A 22,185-nucleotide genomic window follows, 5' to 3' on the forward strand; every position below is an offset into this window, starting at 1 on the left:
CTGTCTGCAGTCACCACTAGGGGGAGCTCCCCGTATACAGAGATACATGATAAGATCCTGTCTGCAGCCACCACTAGGGGGAGCTCCCTGTATACAGAGATACATGATGAGATCCTGTCTGCAGCCACCACTAGGGGGAGCTCCCTGTATACAGATACATGATAAGATCCTGTCTGCAGTCACCACTAGGGGGAGCTCCCTGTATACAGAGATACATGATGAGATCCTGTCTGCAGCCACCACTAGGGGGAGCTCCCTGTATACAGAGATACATGATAAGATCCTGTCTGCAGCCACCACTAGGGGGAGCTCCCTGTATACAGAGATACATGATAAGAGCCTGTCTGCAGCCACCACTAGGGGGAGCTCCCTGTATACAGAGATACATGATGAGATCCTGTCTGCAGCCACCACTAGGGGGAGCTCCCTGTATACAGAGATACATGATAAGATCCTGTCTGCAGCCACCACTAGGGGGAGCTCCCTGTATACAGAGACACATGATAAGATCCTGTCTGCAGTCACCACTAGGGGGAGCTCCCCGTATACAGAGATACATGGTAAGATCCTGTCTGCAGCCACCACTAGGGGGAGCTCCCCGTATACAGAGATACATGGTAAGATCCTGTCTGCAGCCACCACTAGGGGGAGCTCCCTGTATACAGATACATGATAAGATCCTGTCTGCAGTCACCACTAGGGGGAGCTCCCTGTATACAGAGATACATGATAAGATCCTGTCTGCAGCCACCACTAGGGGGAGCTCCCTGTATACAGAGATACATGATAAGATCCTGTCTGCAGCCACCACTAGGGGGAGCTCCCTGTATACAGAGATACATGATAAGATCCTGTCTGCAGTCACCACTAGGGGGAGCTCCCTGTATACAGAGATACATGATAAGATCCTGTCTGCAGTCACCACTAGGGGGAGCTCCCTGTATACAGAGATACATGATAAGATCCTGTCTGCAGTCACCACTAGGGGGAGCTCCCTGTATACAGAGATACATGATGAGATCCTGTCTGCAGTCACCACTAGGGGGAGCTCCCTGTATACAGAGATACATGATATTCTGTCTGCAGCCACCACTAGGGGGAGCTCCCTGTATACAGAGATACATAATATTCTGTCTGCCGCCACCACTATGGGCTTGGTGGTCTGTGTGGATGGCATGCTGTGCTCGGTTTACTGTAGGAGTGTTGTAAGGTTATAATAGGGGACCCCTCTCCCATCACCCAGTATAGTACTCTGACACTCTGCAGGCAGCATATTATGTAAGGTCGCAGTTACGCTGCGTCCACAGTGGGGTGATTGCGCCCCCTGATGGCTCGGGACGTGATGACACTATGTAGCGGGTTCAGAGTGTATTACTGTTATTACAGTCAGTCCTGCTTAGGCTTCTGGAGGTGAACAGCGCCATCTTGTGCACAGAAACTACATCACACACGTTTAATGAGGGGAATGGTGAGGACTGTTGCTACATGGGCTTTTATTACCACCCAGCTTTCCCAGGTTCCTGAACAGCACAGCTGTCTGTCTGTCCATTGCTGTGTAATGGCGCCCAGAACAGCCACCTTCACATGAAAAAGTTCCAGGGTGCCCCAAATAAGTCACCAGAGCCGGACGTATAAAACAGCGGAGGGTCGGTTTATTCTGATCATAGAGGGTCCGGGGCGGAGGTCTCTGCACTGTGATTGGAGGAGAGAAGATCCTGGACGTGGTTCTCCTAAAAATAAAATCATCATTATTATTTCATACCGAAGTTTTCATAATGTGGATGCTGAGAGTTGTAGTTAGAGCCAGATGTTGGGCATGATTCCTGTGGACTACAGTGGGTCACGTTGTGAGAGGGGGTAAGGGGGAGATGCAGCTGCAGCCTCATGTTGTGGGAGTAAATCAGGAATCAGGGAGGAATCACATTACAGTGACAGACGCCATACTGTGAGTAGGGAGGAGGAGAGGGATCACATTACAGTGACAGCCGGCATACTGCGAGTAGGCAGGAGAGGGATCACATTACAGTGACAGCCGGCATACTGTGAGAAGGGAGGAGGAGAGGGATCACATTACAGTGACAGCCAGCATACTGTGAGAAGGGAGGAGAGGGATCACATTACAGTGACAGCCGGCATACTGTGAGTAGGGAGGAGGAGAGGGATCACATTACAGTGACAGCCGGCATACTGCGAGTAGGCAGGAGAGGGATCACATTACAGTGACAGCCGGCATACTGTGAGAAGGGAGGAGGAGAGGGATCACATTACAGTGACAGCCAGCATACTGTGAGAAGGGAGGAGAGGGATCACATTACAGTGACAGCCGGCATACTGTGAGTAGGGAGGAGAGGGATCACATTACAGTGACAGCCGGCATACTGTGAGTAGGGAGGAGAAGGATCACATTACAGTGACAGCCGGCATACTGTGAGAAGGGAGGAGGAGAGGGATCACATTACAGTGACAGCCGGCATACTGTGAGTAGGGAGGAGGAGAGGGATCACATTACAGTGACATCCAGCATACTGTGAGTAGGGAGGAGAGGGATCACATTACAGTGACAGCCAGCATACTGTGAGTAGGGAGGAGAGGGATCACATTACAGTGACAGCCGGCATACTGTGAGTAGGGAGGAGAGGGATCACATTACAGTGACAGCCGGCATACTGTGAGTAGGGAGGAGAGGGATCACATTACAGTGACAGACGGCATACTGTGAGAAGGGAGGAGAGGGATCACATTACAGTGACAGCCAGCATACTGTGAGTAGGGAGGAGAGGGATCACATTACAGTGACAGACGGCATACTGTGAGAAGGGAGGAGAGGGATCACATTACAGTGACAGCCGGCATACTGTGAGAAGGGAGGAGAGGGATCACATTACAGTGACAGCCGGCATACTGTGAGTAGGGAGGAGAGGGATCACATTACAGTGACAGCCGGCATACTGTGAGTAGGGAGGAGAAGGATCACATTACAGTGACAGCCGGCATACTGTGAGAAGGGAGGAGAGGGATCACATTATAGTGACAGCCGCCATACTGTGAGTAGGGAGGAGAGGGATCACATTACAGTGACAGCCAGCATACTGTGAGTAGGGAGGAGAGGGATCACATTACAGTGACAGCCAGCATACTGTGAGTAGGGAGGAGAGGGATCACAGTACAGTGACAGCCGGCATACTGTGAGAAGGGAGGAGAGGGATCACATTACAGTGACAGCCGGCATACTGTGAGTAGGGAGGAGAGGGATCACATTACAGTGACAGACGGCATACTGTGAGAAGGGAGGAGAGGGATCACATTACAGTGACAGCCGGCATACTGTGAGTAGGGAGGAGGAGAGGGATCACATTACAGTGACATCCAGCATACTGTGAGTAGGGAGGAGGAGAGGGATCACATTACAGTGACATCCGGCATACTGTGAGTAGGGAGGAGAGGGATCACATTACAGTGACAGCCGCCATACTGTGAGAAGGGAGGAGGAGAGGGATCACATTACAGCGACAGCCGGCATACTGCGAGTAGGGAGGAGAGGGATCACATTACAGCGACAGCCGAAATACTGCGAGTAGGGAGGAGAGGGATCACATTACAGTGACAGCCAGCATACTGTGAGAAGGGAGGAGAGGGATCACATTACAGTGACAGCCGGCATACTGTGAGAAGGGAGGAGGAGAGGGATCACATTACAGTGACAGCCGGCATACTGTGAGTAGGGAGGAGGAGAGGGATCACATTACAGTGACATCCAGCATACTGTGAGTAGGGAGGAGAGGGATCACATTACAGTGACAGCCAGCATACTGTGAGTAGGGAGGAGAGGGATCACATTACAGTGACAGCCGGCATACTGTGAGTAGGGAGGAGAGGGATCACATTACAGTGACAGCCGGCATACTGTGAGTAGGGAGGAGAGGGATCACATTACAGTGACAGACGGCATACTGTGAGAAGGGAGGAGAGGGATCACATTACAGTGACAGCCAGCATACTGTGAGTAGGGAGGAGAGGGATCACATTACAGTGACAGACGGCATACTGTGAGAAGGGAGGAGAGGGATCACATTACAGTGACAGCCGGCATACTGTGAGAAGGGAGGAGAGGGATCACATTACAGTGACAGCCGGCATACTGTGAGTAGGGAGGAGAGGGATCACATTACAGTGACAGCCGGCATACTGTGAGTAGGGAGGAGAAGGATCACATTACAGTGACAGCCGGCATACTGTGAGAAGGGAGGAGAGGGATCACATTATAGTGACAGCCGCCATACTGTGAGTAGGGAGGAGAGGGATCACATTACAGTGACAGCCAGCATACTGTGAGTAGGGAGGAGAGGGATCACATTACAGTGACAGCCAGCATACTGTGAGTAGGGAGGAGAGGGATCACAGTACAGTGACAGCCGGCATACTGTGAGAAGGGAGGAGAGGGATCACATTACAGTGACAGCCGGCATACTGTGAGTAGGGAGGAGAGGGATCACATTACAGTGACAGACGGCATACTGTGAGAAGGGAGGAGAGGGATCACATTACAGTGACAGCCGGCATACTGTGAGTAGGGAGGAGGAGAGGGATCACATTACAGTGACATCCAGCATACTGTGAGTAGGGAGGAGGAGAGGGATCACATTACAGTGACATCCGGCATACTGTGAGTAGGGAGGAGAGGGATCACATTACAGTGACAGCCGCCATACTGTGAGAAGGGAGGAGGAGAGGGATCACATTACAGCGACAGCCGGCATACTGCGAGTAGGGAGGAGAGGGATCACATTACAGCGACAGCCGAAATACTGCGAGTAGGGAGGAGAGGGATCACATTACAGTGACATCCGGCATACTGTGAGTAGGGAGGAGGAGAGGGATCACATTACAGTGACATCCGGCATACTGTGAGTAGGGAGGAGGAGAGGGATCACATTACAGTGACAGCCAGCATACTGTGAGTAGGGAGGAGGAGAGGGATCACATTACAGTGACAGCCAGCATACTGTGAGTAGGGAGGAGGAGAGGGATCACATTACAGTGACAGCCGGCATACTGTGAGTAGGGAGGAGAGGGATCACATTACAGCGACAGCCAGCATACTGTGAGTGGGGAGGAGAGGGATCACATTACAGCGACAGCCGGCATACTGCGATTAGGGAGGAGAGGGATCACATTACAGTGGCAGCCAGCATACTGTGAGTAGGGAGGAGAGGGATCACATTACAGTGACAGCCAGCATGATAGGAGACTGGAGAAGCGAGCAACAGATCACGTTGCGTTTTCTCCCACCCCATAACACCCCTATTAGAGGAGGGTCAGCATCGCACTCACTTCATGACGACTGTAAACTCCAAGCTTGAAACGACAGCAAACAACATCCACAAAGAACTCGGCCAGTCCGTGGATCATCCCTGAGAGAAGTAAACAACCATTAAAAGGTACAAAATACACACCCCAGACCCCAGAAGTGCACCCCCGGAGGTAAGGACGAACCTGTGGTGGTGAATATCCCCCCAATAATGCCGCAGAGACGCACGAGAAACTTCCACAGCGGCATGTGGTCCTCCGTCACGGTCACCATTAACGAGCTGATGTCATACTTCATGAAGATCCCCGACACTCCGTGGCTGCCGGTGGCGTGGTTAATGGCACGCTCCTGTAGCGGCACAATGGAGGCAGTGAGTGGAGGGTTTATTATAAGCCGCCCGTGACGTCATCAGTAAGGGGGACTCACCCTCTCTGTCACCGAAAACTGGTGCGTGTCGCCGTACACCTTGTGCGTGTGCAGTTTGGTTGGGACGATGGTGATGAAATACTGGTACATCTGGTTACCTGCGGCAAAGAAGCGAGAGGTCATCGGGCAGGAGGAGGACGGTGCCTCACGGGGACGCGGAGCCTTCACCACTAATCACTCGCACACAAAACACTACAGTAGAGGGGGTGCACTTACTTTCCTCTGCTATTTTTTCCGTTCCATCCAAGGGGTTGATGATGCCAGGCAGGACTTCTCCGAAGGACAAGTGATCGATGCGATGAGAGAAATTATAACCTGATTGTAAAGGAAAAGCTCCAGTCATAGGCTGAGGGCGGCCCGCAGGAGAAGACCCCGAAGAGAAGACCCCGGCCCCAAAGAGAAGACCCAGAGGAGAAGACCCAGAGGAGAAGACCCCGGCCCCAAAGAGAAGACCCAGAGGAGAAGACCCCGAGGAGAAGACCCAGAGGAGAAGACCCCGGCCCCAAAAGAGAAGACCCCGAGGAGAAGACCCCGGCCCCAAAAGAGAAGACCCAGAGGAGAAGACCCCGAGGAGAAGACCCAGGTCCCCGGAGAAGACCCCGAGGAGAAGACCCCGAGGAGAAGACCCCGAGGAGAAGACCCCGAGGAGAAGACCCAGGTCCCCGGAGAAGACCCCGAGGAGAAGACCCCGAGGAGAAGACCCAGGTCCCCGGAGAAGACCCCGAGGAGAAGACCCAGGTCCCCGGAGAAGACCCAGAGGAGAAGACCCAGGTCCCCGGAGAAGACCCAGAGGAGAAGACCCAGGTCCCCGGAGAAGACCCAGAGGAGAAGACCCAGAGGAGAAGACCCAGAGGAGAAGACCCAGAGGAGAAGACCCAGAGGAGAAGACCCAGAGGAGAAGACCCAGAGGAGAAGACCCAGAGGAGAAGACCCAGAGGAGAAGACCCCGGCCCCAAAGAGAAGACCCCGGCCCCAAAGAGAAGACCCCGAGGAGAAGACCCAGAGGAGAAGACCCCGGCCCAAAGATAAGACCCCGACTCTGCCCTCCTACTAGAAAGAAGCGGGCACCGTCTTCTGATAATATACTCACTGTCGTGGCTGACGAGGGCAGCCAGATGTGCATGACCCCTGGGATGTGGGATAGCCCTACACGGTACAGAAAAGGACAGTGTGTAATGAATCCACAAACTAATCTGCTGTGTGCATACATTATGAGTGCAGCTCTGGGGTAGAATACAAGATGTAACTCAGGATCAGTAATGTATGTACACAGTGACTGCACCAGCAGAATAGTGAGTGCAGCTCTGGGGTATAATACAGGATGTAACTCAGGATCAGTAATGTAATGTATGTACACAGTGACTGCACCAGCAGAATAGTGAGTGCAGCTCTGGGGTATAATACAGGAGGTAACTCAGGATCAGTAATGTAATATATGTACACAGTGACTGCACCAGCAGAATGGTGAGTGCAGCTCTGGAGTATAATACAGGATGTAACTCAGGATCAGTAATGTAATATATGTACACAGTGACTGCACCAGCAGAATAGTGAGTGCAGCTCTGGGGTATAATACAGGAGGTAACTCAGGATCAGTAATGTAATATATGTACACAGTGACTGCACCAGCAGAATAGTGAGTGCAGCTCTGGGGTATAATACAGGAGGTAACTCAGGATCAGTGATGTAATATATGTACACAGTGACTGCACCAGCAGAATGGTGAGTGCAGCTCTGGAGTATAAAGCGTTATGGGTAATTAAGGTCCAGTCACATGATGCAACGATGGCCGGTGTTCACATTACTGCTATGTGGGGAGCACAGGACATATGTACGATGTGTGTGACCGGTCCCTGGTGGATCACACGCTCAGTACAGAATAACATACTTGCCCACAGTGATGTGGAAGTTTCCGGCCACTTTATTGATCTCGAGGTACCCGTGGATGCGGCAGGCGCTCGGTGGCTCCGAGGGGAAATCTTCCCTAAAAAGCAGAGAAGACTGTCTGCAGCTGTTATGTAGGAGAGTTACAGCCCCGCCACATAACACTGCCATATTTACTCCCAATATACAGTGCAGAACTATAAAATGGCCTTTACGACCCACAATAGGTGGAGTGTTGTGTACGAGGGTCTTCGGACGTCTCACCTGGGGGGCAGGGCAGTGAACGAACTCCTCATGGCGCTCTTGAACAGGAGGTCCTGTAATGACGCCTCGGCCTGGAGTCTGTTCTGAATCTGCTGCAGCATCCTACACACAAAGGAACGATCACGAGACCCAATATGGCGGACGCCGGACCCCACCGCCCCCTGAATCTCACCTCTGCCACTGCCGCTGCACAGGAGACAACTCGAAAACGACCTGAAAAACATAAAAGACGCGGTCAGGACTCATATCTGATGGGCAAAAAAATACATCACTATCAGAGTTCCCAGTAATATGGAGGCAGCAGGATGGCTCCCCGCACGTCCTGCTAGCCTGCGGTGCCCCCCTCCGTATATGGGTGCATCCTGCCAGCCTGCGGTGCCCCCCTCCGTATATGGGTGCATCCTGCCAGCCTGGGGTGCCCCCATCCATATAGATGTGCATCCTGCCAGCCTGCGGTGCCCCCATCCATATAGATGTGCGTCCTGCCAGCCTGCGGTGCCCCCTGCCAGCCTGCGGTGCCCCCATCCATATAGATGCGCGTCCTGCTAGCCTGCGGTGCCCCCCTCCATATAGATGCGCGTCCTGCTAGCCTGCGGTGCCCCCATCCATATAGATGTGCGTCCTGCTAGCCTGCGGTGCACCAATCCATATAGATGTGCGTCCTGCCAGCCTGCGGTGCCCCATCCATATAGATGTGCATCCTGCCAGCCTGCGGTGCCCCCATCCATATAGATGTGCGTCCTGCCAGCCTGCGGTGCCCCCATCCATATAGATGTGCGTCCTGCCAGCCTGCGGTGCCCCAATCCATATAGATACGCGTCCTGCTAGCCTGCGGTGCCCCCCTCCATATAGATGCGCATCCTGCCAGCCTGCGGTGCCCCCCTCAATATAGATGCGCATCCTGCCAGCCTGCGGTGCCCCCATCCATATAGATGTGCATCCTGCCAGCCTGCGGTGCCCCCCATACAGTGATGAGATGTGTGTCCTGCTCACCGGCTCGTACACCAGTCCTTCCGCAGACGTCACCATGGTCTCCGCCAGGTCCAGGACATCGGCGCCGACATCTGGAGGGCAGAGAACATATGAGAAGCAGAAGAAGGAGGACACAGCCACTATGCCACCTGCTGGCCAAGAGCAAACTTACACTGACACCTCATGGCCACCGTGATGTCGATGTTCAGCCGTAATTTACTAGAATGTAGTAAAAATAATAAAAAGGTAAAATTAGAAAAAAAAAAAAGATCTTCAACCTCCACATCTATATCCTGGCTGCATGTCCTGCTCTGCCGGGGACACCCCCCGCCAGCCCCGCCGTATGCCGGGGACACCCCCCACCAGCCCCGCCGTATGCCGGGGACACCCCCCACCAGCCGCGCCGTATGCCGGGGACACCCCCCACCAGGCTCGCCGTATGCCGGGGACACCCCCCACCAGGCCCGCCGTATGCCGGGGACACCCCCCACCAGGCCCGCCGTATGCCGGGGACACCCCCCCCCCCCCCACCAGGCCCGCTGTAATTACACGATGAGGACGGATAAGAACCTGGCGAAGTCTTTGTCCACCTCGTAGTCGTATCTCATCCACGTGTCGCGATACACCAGGAACTCCAGCACTGTGAGGACGGCCATGACGGAGAACGCCAGGAGAGACACTGGGATGAGAGAGGAGTGTGAGTACCATGGGGCGGAGTGTGGGGACGCCGTCATGTTCTGGGGCTGGTGACCCCCATATTACACCACAGGTGACTGGCCGCTCCTCGGAACTGGCCCTATATATTTGTAGAAGCCCCCAGAAGATCAGAGCAGCTCACGTACCCGTCCCCCTACTTGCTGACGTTTCCACGTAGCTGTCAGGCACTTTGGGGAAAGCATCGAGCTCCTTCACCAGGGTCAGCGTCTTCTTGCGACTCAGCCGCCTCATCTTCCAGACTCCGGCGCCCACCTATGACCGACCTGCAGGACGGCACCGACCACAGCACAGATGTCAGTGTTAGGGGGAGCGGCATGGCGCCAGTGTAGCATCGGGAAGGAGGCACAGTACAGTAACATCAGCACAGGTGCGGGGTCGGCGTCAGGGGGGGCACAGTGCAGGCGCGGGTTCGGCGTCAGGGGGGGGGCACAGTGCAGGCGCGGGGTCGGCGTCAGGGGGGGGCACAGTGCAGGTGCGGGGTCGGCGTCAGGGGGGCACAGTGCAGGTGCGGGGTCGGCGTCAGGGGGGGGCACAGTGCAGGTGCGGGGTCGGTGTCAGGGGGGCACAGTGCAGGTGCGGGGTCGGCGTCAGGGGGGGCACAGTGCAGGCGCGGGTTCGGCGTCAGGGGGGGGGCACAGTGCAGGTGTGGGGTCGGCGTCAGGGGGGGGCACAGTGCAGGTGTGGGGTCGGTGTCAGGGGGGCACAGTGCAGGTGTGGGAGCGGTGTCAGGGGGGCACAGTGCAGGTGTGGGGTCGGTGTCAGGGGGGCACAGTGCAGGTGTGGGGTCGGTGTCAGGGGGGCACAGTACAGGTGTGGGAGCGGTGTCAGGGGGGCACAGTACAGGTGTGGGGTCGGTGTCAGGGGGGCACAGTGCAGATGTGGGGTCGGTGTCAGGGGGGCACAGTGCAGGTGTGGGAGCGGTGTCAGGGGGGCACAGTGCAGGTGTGGGGTCGGTGTCAGGGGGGCACAGTACAGGTGTGGGGTCGGTGTCAGGGGGGCACAGTACAGGTGTGGGGTCGGTGTCAGGGGGGCACAGTGCAGATGTGGGGTCGGTGTCAGGGGGGCACAGTGCAGGTGTGGGGTCGGTGTCAGGGGGGCACAGTGCAGGTGTGGGGTCGGTGTCAGGGGGGCACAGTACAGGTGTGGGGTCGGTGTCAGGGGGGCACAGTACAGGTGTGGGGTCGGTGTCAGGGGGGCACAGTGCAGGTGTGGGGTCGGTGTCAGGGGGGCACAGTACAGGTGTGGGGTCGGTGTCAGGGGGGCACAGTACAGGTGTGGGGTCGGTGTCAGGGGGGCACAGTGCAGGTGTGGGGTCGGTGTCAGGGGGGCACAGTGCAGGTGTGGGGTCAGTGTCAGGGGGGCACAGTACAGGTGTGGGGTCGGTGTCAGGGGGGCACAGTGCAGGTGTGGGGTCGGTGTCAGGGGGGCACAGTGCAGGTGTGGGGTCAGTGTCAGGGGGGCACAGTGCAGGTGTGGGGTCAGTGTCAGGGGGGCACAGTGCAGGTGTGGGGTCGGTGTCAGGGGGGCACAGTGCAGGTGTGGGGTCAGTGTCAGGGGGGCACAGTACAGGTGTGGGGTCGGTGTCAGGGGGGCACAGTGCAGGTGTGGGGTCGGTGTCAGGGGGGCACAGTACAGGTGTGGGGTCAGTGTCAGGGGGGCACAGTGCAGGTGTGGGGTCGGTGTCAGGGGGGCACAGTGCATGTGTGGGAGCGGTGTCAGGGGGGCACAGTACAGGTGTGAGGTCCGTATCAGGGGGGCACAGTGCAGCTGTAGGGGGCACAGTATATCAGACATTAATGGCAGCCGCCATTGCTCCCTCACCCTCTTCCCCGGACTCCCGGCGGTGCTTCCAGCAGTGACAGAGCTCCCTGTAGCCAGCAGGGGGCGCACAGGTTTCCCCTCTTCCCGGATCCAGGTGACAGAGACCCCGGCTCTTGTGTCCCAGATCATCACTGACAGGGATGTCGTCACTTCCGGCCTCGTCAGCGCTGTTTATCTCCGGCTTCATTATCTTCAGCAGCCGACGGCAGAAAGAGGAATGAGACTCGGACTACAAGAAAATGGCGGCCGGGCGCGCGTAGTGCTTAGAGTTTGGCTGTTGAGGGGGTGTGTCTTGTTGTCGTCACGTGGATAATAGTAAACAAATAATTGGTCATGACTGGATGCTCACGTGATATTCTTTAGGCGCCATCATTGTTCAGGGCAAGTTCGTTAATATTCCCTGATTCCTTACTATGTGCAGTCCTGACTCCTTGAATAGTTTCTGTCAGGTTTAGGCGGGAAAATGCTGAGGGAGAACAGAGCTGATATAATTTTGCCTCATAAAGTATAATATCTTCCCTTAGCTGTTCACACCCGTGTTGATGAGGGGCGTGCTGGGGTCAGACGCTCCTGAATGACGAGGCGTCCGCGGCTGTTCATCGCCGTGCCCCCGTCCTGGCAGAATTCGACAGATCTAATCTGATAATGTGTGCAACCTGTAAAGCGCTGCGGACTATGTTAGCGCTATATAAAAAAAATAAAGATTATTATAGATCTAGCCTAAATTGGCGTCAAGACGCCAGAAGACACGAAATGTGCGACAAAATTTTGGTCGTTTTCACTCCAGGATTTTGTGATGAAAGCTTTGATGAATCGCGGCCCTTTCTCTTCCATATTGTTATTTCTTGTATGCTGAGCTTTGGTTTTTACCGTCGAATGTACTGAAAAATGAGGAAAAAAATATAATCCCACGTGAAGAAATATATTGGAAAAAAAAAATAAAATAAAAAAATTGCCATTATTTTGGGGTTTTGTGCTCCAAAAGGGACCTGAAGACACGATTCTTCGGGTCAATACCATTACGGCTATTCTAATATTAAGATACAGCAACACAATAAATAGGATATGAATATATAACAAAATATCACCCCTAATACTGACAACACCTCAGAAAAACGGGGTGAAAAAAAACAAAAATACAAAACCAATGTGGTAAAATATTCTATAACATTGTGCAATCCATACCCAGTATTATCCTGCTAGCTCCACGTCCATGTTTTGGCGGACCATCAGGACGAAAAAACATTCAAGGGAACGTTTTTTTCCTACGTCGCATCCGCCATTTCCTACCACACATGCGGGACTTTAGAATGGGCAGCGGATGCATTGAAAACTGAATCCGCTGACCACGTCGTGCCAAATTTTCACAACGTGCGTCGGTACGTCGCGCCGACGCTTAGCGACAGACCCGTACCAACGGAAGTGTGAAAGAAGCCTTATACTGAAGCTCCAGAAGCCGAGACTGGGGGAAACTATATGCAGATGGGTAAACATCCTGTCAAGGCCTCATTCAGACAATCGTATGAGAAAAACGGACCTATTATTTAGATCAGACTGGGGTCCGTGTGTCATCAGTTTTTTCATATGCGGAGAGGAAAAAAAAAAAGTTTTCCGAGGACCACTCGGTCCGAGGAAAAATATAGGACATGTATACAGCCCCATAGAATATCGGAGGTATGAGTGCTATCTGTGAACACCATAAAGGACTCTGAATCTGTGATTATGGCTAACCCTGTTCTCTGGACCAGTGATGGTGAACCTTTTAGAGACCGACTGCCCAAACTTGCAACCCAAAACCCATTTAGTTATGCCAACACGGCAATTTAACCTGAATACTAAGGTTTTAGTTTAGAAAAAAAAAACAACTGATATAGAGAGCAGGCAGGGGCGGCAGAAAGCAGCCACGGACAGGAGCAGGGGTACCAGACTGCAGATATACAGGAATATGATCCCCCTCCATCCTGGTGTATGCCCCCCATCCTTGTATATGTTCCCCTAATCCATGTATATGCCCCCCATCCATGTAGATGTTGCCCCAATCCATGTATATGCCCACCCTAATAATTGTATATGCTCCTCCCTCCTTGTATATGTCCTCATCCTTGTATATGTCCCCATCTATGTATATGCACCCCCATTCCGTGTATTCTCCCCAATCTATGTATATGGTCCTCCATCCTTGTATATGTCCCCAATCCATGTATATGCACCCCCATTCCATGTATTCTCCCCAATCTATGTATATGCTCCTCCCTCCTTGTATATGTCCCCATCTATGTATATGCTCCTCCCTCCTTGTATATGTCCTCATCCTTGTATATGTCCCCATCTATGTATATACGTCCCCTGTTGTGAATTCTGTGGCTGAATTCACTCCTGTGGTCACAAGTGGTACTGCAGCTTCTGAGCTTCCTCCCTCAGGTGTTCTGGTGAGCTCGTTGGCTGCTTTGTTATTTAACTCCACCTGATTCTGTCTTCCTTGCTCCTTGTCAATGTTCCAGTGTTGGATCTGAGCTTTGGATCTTTCCTGTGGCCTGCTGCTCTGCTTAGATAAGTGCTTTTTTGCTTTTTTGCTATTTTTTCTGTCCAGCTTGTCTATTCGTTTTGCTGGAAGCTCTGAGACGCAAAGGGTGTACCGCCGTGCCGTTAGTTCGGCACGGTGGGTCTTTTTGCCCCCTTTGCGTGGTTTTTTGCTTTAGGGTTTTTTGTAGACTGCAAAGTTCTCTTTGCTATCCTCGCTCTATCTAGAATATTGGGCCTCACTTTGCTGAATCTATTTCATCCCTACGTTTTGTCTTTTCATCTTACTCACAGTCATTACATGTGGGGGGCTGCCTTTTCCTTTGGGGTATTTCTCTGAGGCAAGCCAGGCTTGTTTTTCTATCTTCAGGCTAGTCAGTTTCTTAGGCTGTGCCGAGTTGCATAGGTAGTGTCAGGCGCAATCCACAGCCACCTTTAGTTGTGTTTAGGATAGGTTCAGGTATTGCGGTCTACAGAGATTCCACGTCTCAGAGCTCGTTCTATTGTTTTTGGGTTATTGTCAGATCACTGTGTGTGCTCTGACTGCTGGCACACTGTGTCACTGGATTGCCTTCATAACAGTCCCCATTCCATGTATTCTCCCCAATCTACATGCTCCCTCTCCTGCCTGCGCCGCTGCCGTTCAACGCATAAATGAAAAAAAAAAAAAAACAACCGCTCCTATTCACCTTCCATCCTCTCCCCCGCCGCGCCGCCTTTTGAAGCCAGCAGCTGACTTCAGCGCCCAAGTGACGGGTGCGCATAAAGTCACTGCCATGCACCCAGTCACGTGTTCCCTGACGTCACCTGCAGGCCTCTGGCCAGCTGCATGTATTGCTGTGCAGGAACCTGGCAAGTTTGCGTGCTGCAATACACATCAGCTGGGTGTGTGACTGAGGACGCAGATCCAGCTGAAGTAGGGGCTGGCGTCTCGTGCCCTCTCTGGCATACGTGCCATAGGTTTGCCACCACTGCTATAGACGCAGATGATGCCCCCTTGTCACTATCACAGACGTATGTGTATAAAGCTCACTAGAAAACTCTCTGTATTGTCCCCTCATACAGTTGTACAATGTAATAAGTTTGCCCATAAGCTTTTCTTTTTCCAAACTTAATAACCGCCAAATTTAATAACTTGTCTTGGTATTGTAGTCTACCGACTCCTATAATAACTTTGGTCGCTCTTGTCTGCATCAGCTCAAGTTCAGCTTCGTCCTTATACAGTATTCTAAGTATGGCCGCATTAGTGCCTTGTATAGAGTCAAATTACGTATGTTCCTTTAACCCCTTCATGACCCAGCCTATTTTGACCTTAAAGACCTTGCCGTTTTTTGCAATTCTGACCAGTGTCCCTTCATGAGGTAATAACTCAGGAACGCTTCAATGGATCCTAGCGGTTCTGAGATTGTTTTTTCGTGACATATTGGGCTTCATGTTAGTGGTAAATTTAGGTCAATAAATTCTGTGTTTATTTGTGATAAAAACGGAAATTTGGCGAAAATTTTGAAAATTTCGCAATTTTCACATTTTGAATTTTTATTCTGTTAAACCAGAGAGTTGTGACACAAAATAGTTAATAAATAACATTTCCCACACGTCTACTTTACATCAGCACAATTTTGGAAACAAAATTTTTTTTTGCTAGGAAGTTATAAGGGTTAAAATTTGACCAGCGATTTCTCATTTTTACAACGAAATTTACAAAACCATTTTTTTTAGGGACCACCTCACATTTGAAGTCAGTTTGAGGGGTCTATATGGCTGAAAATACCCAAAAGTGACACCATTCTAAAAACTGCACCCCTCAAGGTGCACAAAACCACATTCAAGAAGTTTATTAACCCTTCAGGTGCTTCACAGCAGCAGAAGCAACATGGAAGGAAAAAATGAACATTTAACTTTTTAGTCACAAAAATGATTTTTCAGCAACAATTTTTTTATTTTCCCAATGGTAAAAGGAGAAACTGAACCACGTACGTTGTTGTCCAATTTGTCCTGAGTACGCTGATACCTCATATGTGGGGGTAAACCACTGTTTGGGCGCACGGCAGGGCTTGGAAGGGAAGGAGCGCCATTTGACTTTTTGAATGAAAAATTGTCTGCACTCTTTAGCGGACACCATGTCACATTTGGAGAGCCCCCGTGTGCCTAAAAATTGGAGCTCCCCCACAAGTGACCCCATTTTGGAAACTAGACGCCCCAAGGAACTTATCTAGATGCCTAGTGAGCACTTTAAACCCTCAGGTGCTTCACAAATTGATCCGTAAAAATGAAAAACTCCTTTTTTTTTCACAAAAAATTTATTTTCGCCTCAATTTTTTCATTTTCACATGGGCAATAGGATAAAATGGATCCTAAAATTTGTTGAGCAATTTCTCCCGAGTACGCCGATACCTCATATGTGGGGGTAAACCACTGTTTGGGCACACGGCAGGGCTCGGAAGGGAAGGCGCGCCTTTTAACTTTTTGAATGGAAAATTAGCTCCAATTGTTAGCGGACACCATGTCGCATTTGGAGAGCCCCTGTGTGCCTATGCAATGGAGCTCCCCCACAAGTGACCCCATTTTGGAAACTAGACCCCCCAAGGAACTTATCTAGATGCATACTGAGCACTTTAAACCCCCAGGTGCTTCACAGAAGTTTATAATGCAGAGCCATGAAAATAAAAAATAATTTTTCTTTTCTCAAAAATGATTTTTTAGCCTGGAATTTCCTATTTTGCCAATGGTAATAGGAGAAATTGGACCACAAATGTTGTTGTCCAGTTTGTCCTGAGTATGCAGATACCCCATATGTGGGGGTAAACCACTGTTTGGGCGCACGGCAGGGCTCAGAAGGGAAGGCACGCCATTTGGCTTTTTAAATGGAAAATTATCTCCAATCATTAGCGGACACCATGTCGCGTTTGGAGAGCCCCTGTGTGCCTAAACATTGGAGATCCCCCACAAATTACCCCATTTTGGAAACTAGACCCCCAAAGGAACTAATCTAGATGTGTAGTGAGCACTTTGAACCCTCAAGTGCTTCACAGAAGTTTATAACGCAGAGCCATGAAAATAAAAAAAAAAAATTATTTTCTCAAAAATGAATTTTAGCCCGCAATTTTTTATTTTCCCAAGGGTAACAGGAGAAATTTGACCCCAAAAGTTGTTGTCCAGTTTCTCCTGAGTACGCTGATACCCCATATGTGGGGGTAAACCACTGTTTAGGCACATGCTGGGGCTCGGAAGCGAAGTAGTGACGTTTTGAAATGCAGACTTTGATGGAATGCTCTGTGGGCGTCACGTTGCGTTTGCAGAGCCCCTGATGTGGCTAAACAGTAGAAACCCCCCACAAGTGACCCCATTTTGGAAACTAGGCCCCGAAAGGAACTTATCTAGATGTGAGGTGAGCACTTTGAACCCCCAAGTGCTTCACAGAAGTTCATAACACAGAGCAGTGAAAATAATAAATATGTTTTCTTTCCTCAAAAATAATTTTTTAGCCCAGAATTTTTTATTTTCCCAAGGGTTACAGGAGAAATTTGACCCCAAAAGTTGTTGTCCAGTTTCTCCTGAGTACGCTGATACCCCATATGTGGGGGTAAACCACTGTTTAGGCACATGCTGGGGCTCGGAAGTGAAGTAGTGACGTTTTGAAATGCAGACTTTGATGGAATGGTCTGCGGGCGTCACATTGCGTTTGCAGAGCCCCTGGTGTGCCTAAACAGTAGAAACCCCCCACAAGTGACCCCATTTTGGAAACTAGACCCCCCAAGGAACTTATCTAGATATGTGGTGAGCACTTTGAACCCCCAAGTGCTTCACAGACGTTTACAACGCAGAGCCGTGAAAATAAAAAATCATTTTTCTTTCCTCAAAAATGATGTTTTAGCAAGCAATTTTTTATTTTCTCAAGGGTAACAGGAGAAATTGGACCCCAGTAATTGTTGCGCAGTTTGTCCTGAGTATGCTGGTACCCCATATGTGGGGGTAAACCACTGTTTGGGCACACGTCGGGGTTCGGAAGTGAGGGAGCACCATTTGAATACAAGATTGGCTGGAATCAATGGTGGCGCCATGTTGCGTTTGGAGACCCCCTGAAGTGCCTAAACAGTGGAAACCCCTCAATTCTACCTCCAACACACCCCTAACCCTTATCCCAACTGTAGCCGTAACCCTAATCACAACCCTAACCCCAACACACCCCTAACCACAACCCTAACCCCAACACACCCCTAACCCTAACCACAACCCTAATTCCAACCCAACTCTAAGGCTATGTGCCAACGTTGCGGATTCGTATGAGATTTTTCAGCATCATTTTTGAAAAATCCGCGGGTAAAAGGCACTGCGTTTTACCTGTGGATTTCCAGTGTTTTTTGTGCGGATTTCACCTGTGGATTCCTATTGAGGAACAGGTGTAAAACGCTGCGGAATCCGCACAAAGAATTGGCATGCTGCGGAAAATACAACGCAGCGTTCCCGCGCGGTATTTTCTGCACCATGGGCACAGCGGATTTGGTTTTCCATATGTTTACATGGTACTGTAAACCTGATGGAACACTGCTGCGGATCCGCAGCGGCCAATCCGCACCGTGTGCACATAGCCTAATTCTAAAGGTATGTGCACACGCTGCGGAAAACGCTGAGGATCCGCAGCAGTTTCCCATGAGTTTACAGTTCAATGTGAACCTATGGGAACCAAAAATCGCTGTACACATTCTGCGGAAAAACTGCACGGAAACGCAGCGGTTTACATTCCGCAGCATGTCACTTCTTTCTGCGGATTCCGCAGCGGTTTTACAACTGCTCCAATAGAAAATCGCAGTTGTAAAACCGCAGTGAAATGCGCAGAAAAACCGCGGTAAATCCACGATAAATCGGCAGCGGTTTAGCACTGTGGATTTTTCAAATCCGCTGCGGAAAAATCCGCATAGGACCAGAATACGTGTGCACATACCGAAACCCTAACCCTACCCCTAACCCTACCCCTAACCCTAACCCTAGCCCTAACCCCAACCTTAGTGAAAAAAAAAAAAATTCTTTATTTTTTTTATTGTCCCTATCTATGGGGGTGACAAAGGGGGGGGGTCATTTACTATTTTTTTATTTTGATCACTGAGATATAACCTATCTCAGTGATCAAAATTCACTCTGGAACGAATCTGCCGGCCGGCAGATTCGGCGGGCGCACTGCACATGCGCCCGCCATTTTGGAAGATGGCGGCGCCCAGGAAAGAAGACGGACGGACCTCGGGCGGCCAGGTAAGTATAAGGGGGGGGAGATCAGGGCACGGGGGGGGGCGTCGGAGCACGGGGGGGTGGATCGGATCATGGGGGGGGTGGATCGGAACACGGGAGGGAGGATTGGAGCACGGGGAAGGATTGGAGCACGGGGTGAGGGATCGCTGTGCGGGGGGGTGGATCGGAGCACGGGGGGGTCGCTGTGTGCGGGGGGGGGGGATCGGAGTGCGGGGGGGTTTGATTGGAGCGCGGGGGGTGTGATTGGTGCACGGGGAAGCGGACAGGAGGACGGGGGAGCGGAGCACAGGACGGAGGGGAGCGCACCACAGATCGGGGGGCTGGGGGGGCGATCGGAGGGGTGGGGTGGGTGCACATAAGTGTTTCCAGCCATGGCCGATGATATTGCAGCATCGGCCATGGCTGGATTGTAATATTTCACCAGTTTTTTAGGTGAAATATTACAAATCGCTCTGATTGGCAGTTTCACTTTCAACAGCCAATCAGAGCGATCGTAGCCACGAGGGGGTGAAGCCACCCCCTCTGGGCTAAACTACCACTCCCCCTGTCCCTGCAGATCGGGTGAAATGGGAGTTAACCCTTTCACCCGGCCTGCAGGGACGCGATCTTTCCATGACGCATATGCTGCGTCATGGGTCGGAATGGCACCGACTTTCATGACGCAGCGTATGCGTCAAAGGTCGGGAAGGGGTTAAGGAGCATCTATGCCTCTTCTAATGTATCCGATTATTTTATTTAACTTTACAGCAGCTGCCTGGCACTGGTCACTAAAGTGGAGTTTGCCGTCCACACATACACCCATGTCTTTTTCAGTGACCGTTTTACCCAGTGTTTTATAATTTAGTACATAATTATATATTTTATTTCCTCTGCAACTGCATGACCTTTCATTTTATCTATATTAAACTTCAATTGCCATTTCTCAGTCTCTAGCTTACATAAATCCCTCTGTGACATTAAGGCTATGTGCCCATGTTGCAGAATGTTAGCAGAATTTTCCTGAACAAAACCGGACTCCTTTCACAGGAAATCCGCTCGCGTTTTTTTTCCGGAGCGTCCCACTACTATATTATATAGTGGCAAATCCGGAGATTTTCTGCAAAATTAAAGAACATGAAGACACCAAAAGAGCACAGCGAGGTCAAAAATACTCTGTTGTAAAGAAGTCACAGTAATGTGCAAGTGCTGGTCAAAGAATGAAAAGAAAAAAAAAAATACAGGGTATTTAGTTAATACGTTTTTTTGCAAAAAAATGTATATTAGGCTGCTCCACCAATCGCCAAGGTATACCCATAATAGAGCAGTCCTATCTAATGTACATAATCCCTATCTGATGTATTAAAAACCTGATCATCTATATAGTATCTGTATAAGCAGGGTTCAGAGAGAAAATATACATGTGGACATCGAGGGTTGAACAGCTTCCATGCAAAAGGCCCACAGAGGAGTGATGGCCTCCCCAGCTTGAAGAAACAAGAAAACAATTATAGAACCAAAAACACATGGGCTACTTGCATAGTGAACAAGTTTGTAGAAACCTGTTCACACCACCAAGAAACCTGAAGACACCAAAAGAGCACAGCGAGGTCAAAAATACTCTGTTGTAAAGAAGTCACAGTAAATGAGCAAGTGCTGGTCAAAAAATGAAAAAAAAAACAAAAAAATACAGGGTATTTAGTTAATACGTTTTTTTGCAAAAAAAAAAAGTATATTAAGCTGCTCCACCAATCGCCAAGGTATACCCATAATAGAGCAGTCCAATCTAATGTACATAATCCCTATCTGATGTATTAAAAACCTAATAATCTGTATAGTATCTGTATAAGCAGGGTTCAGAGAATTAAAGAACATGTTAAGTTTATTTCCGTGATGCTTTTTTTTTTTTCGGAAAAAAACGCAGCATGGGCACAAAAATTGTGGAATGCATTCTTATAATGGTATGCGTAATGTAAGCGTTTTTGCAGCAGAAAACCAATGAAAAAACGCTAAAAAAAACGATAAAAATCCTGAACGTGGGCACACAGCCTAAATTATCCTTCTGTGTTGATTACCTTGTAGAGTTTAGTATCATCTGTAAATATTGAAATTCTACATTGTATGCCCTCGGCAAAGTTGTTAATAAATATGTTAAAAGAAGAGGGCCCAATACTGACTCCTGTGGTAGACCAATGTTAACTGTAACCCAAGCCAAGTTGTTGCATTAACCCCTTTCTGACCTCAGACGGGATAGTACGTCCGAGGTCAAAACCCCTGCTTTGATGCGGGCTCTGGCGGTGAGCCCGCATCAAAGCCAGGACATGTCAGCTGTTTTCAACAGCTGAAATGTGCCCGCAATAGCGACGGATGGAATTTGCGATCCACCCGCTGCTATTAACTAGTTAAATGCCGCTGACAGCGGCATTTAACTGGCACTTCCGGCCATCGGGCCGGAAATGAGCGCATCACCGACCCCATCACATGATCGGGGGTCAGCAATGCATCGGCATAGCAACCAGAGGTCAATTTACGGATAACTATTTTTGATGACGGTGGAGGAAGTCTTTTGAAGGTAGCCATGCGCTTGGCTTCAACATCTTCATCAGGTAACTTTATGAAATCGGTGTAGAGAAGAGCAGGGGTGGCAACGCTTTTGGTCTCATCATTAGTTGTCTTAGTGCAGAATTTCCTAATACATACAGAAATACACCAAACAACAAGTTTTAGTATTACATACATGACAAGGATAAAGGCAGCGATGTGTAACAAACTTTGCAAGATTCCAGCTATCCAGCCCCCAAGTCCCACAAAACATTTGGCTGGATTAAAAAAAGGAGACGGTGTCTGCCCACCAACTGTCCTTATTACGGTCATTGTCTTTATCATATTGATCTCTGAGTCTTTGAATGTCTTCTAACTTTAACTTCATAGTGCTATTGGGATCTATATAATGACAGCAAGCAAGTCCAATAACCTGACACATACCACCCTGTGCTGCTGTTAAGTAATCCAGTACTACAGTATGTTGATTAGTGACTATGAGAAGATGGTTT

At 50.4% G+C, this 22,185-nt stretch overlaps 1 protein-coding gene across 1 annotated transcript; it reads right to left on the reverse strand.

Annotated features, from left to right (window-relative positions):
• Nucleotides 1-1,476: 1,476 nt before the first annotated feature.
• Nucleotides 1,477-11,571, reverse strand: ERGIC2 (ERGIC and golgi 2). The gene is made up of 14 exons (XM_069763004.1): nt 11,393-11,571; nt 9,697-9,834; nt 9,425-9,533; nt 9,027-9,073; nt 8,876-8,946; nt 8,055-8,095; nt 7,883-7,984; nt 7,623-7,718; nt 6,825-6,880; nt 5,951-6,049; nt 5,735-5,832; nt 5,494-5,656; nt 5,332-5,411; nt 1,477-1,730 (listed from the first exon to the last, which is right to left on the reverse strand). The coding sequence occupies exons 2-14, from the start codon at nt 9,800-9,802 to the stop codon at nt 1,662-1,664; spliced, it is 1,137 nt and encodes a 378-aa protein (XP_069619105.1). The 5' UTR covers nt 9,803-9,834; nt 11,393-11,571; the 3' UTR covers nt 1,477-1,661.
• Between the last annotated feature and the right edge of the window lie 10,614 nt (nt 11,572-22,185).

This window comes from Ranitomeya imitator, chromosome 4 (genome assembly GCF_032444005.1).
Source record: "Ranitomeya imitator isolate aRanImi1 chromosome 4, aRanImi1.pri, whole genome shotgun sequence".
Lineage (NCBI taxonomy): Eukaryota > Metazoa > Chordata > Amphibia > Anura > Dendrobatidae > Ranitomeya > Ranitomeya imitator.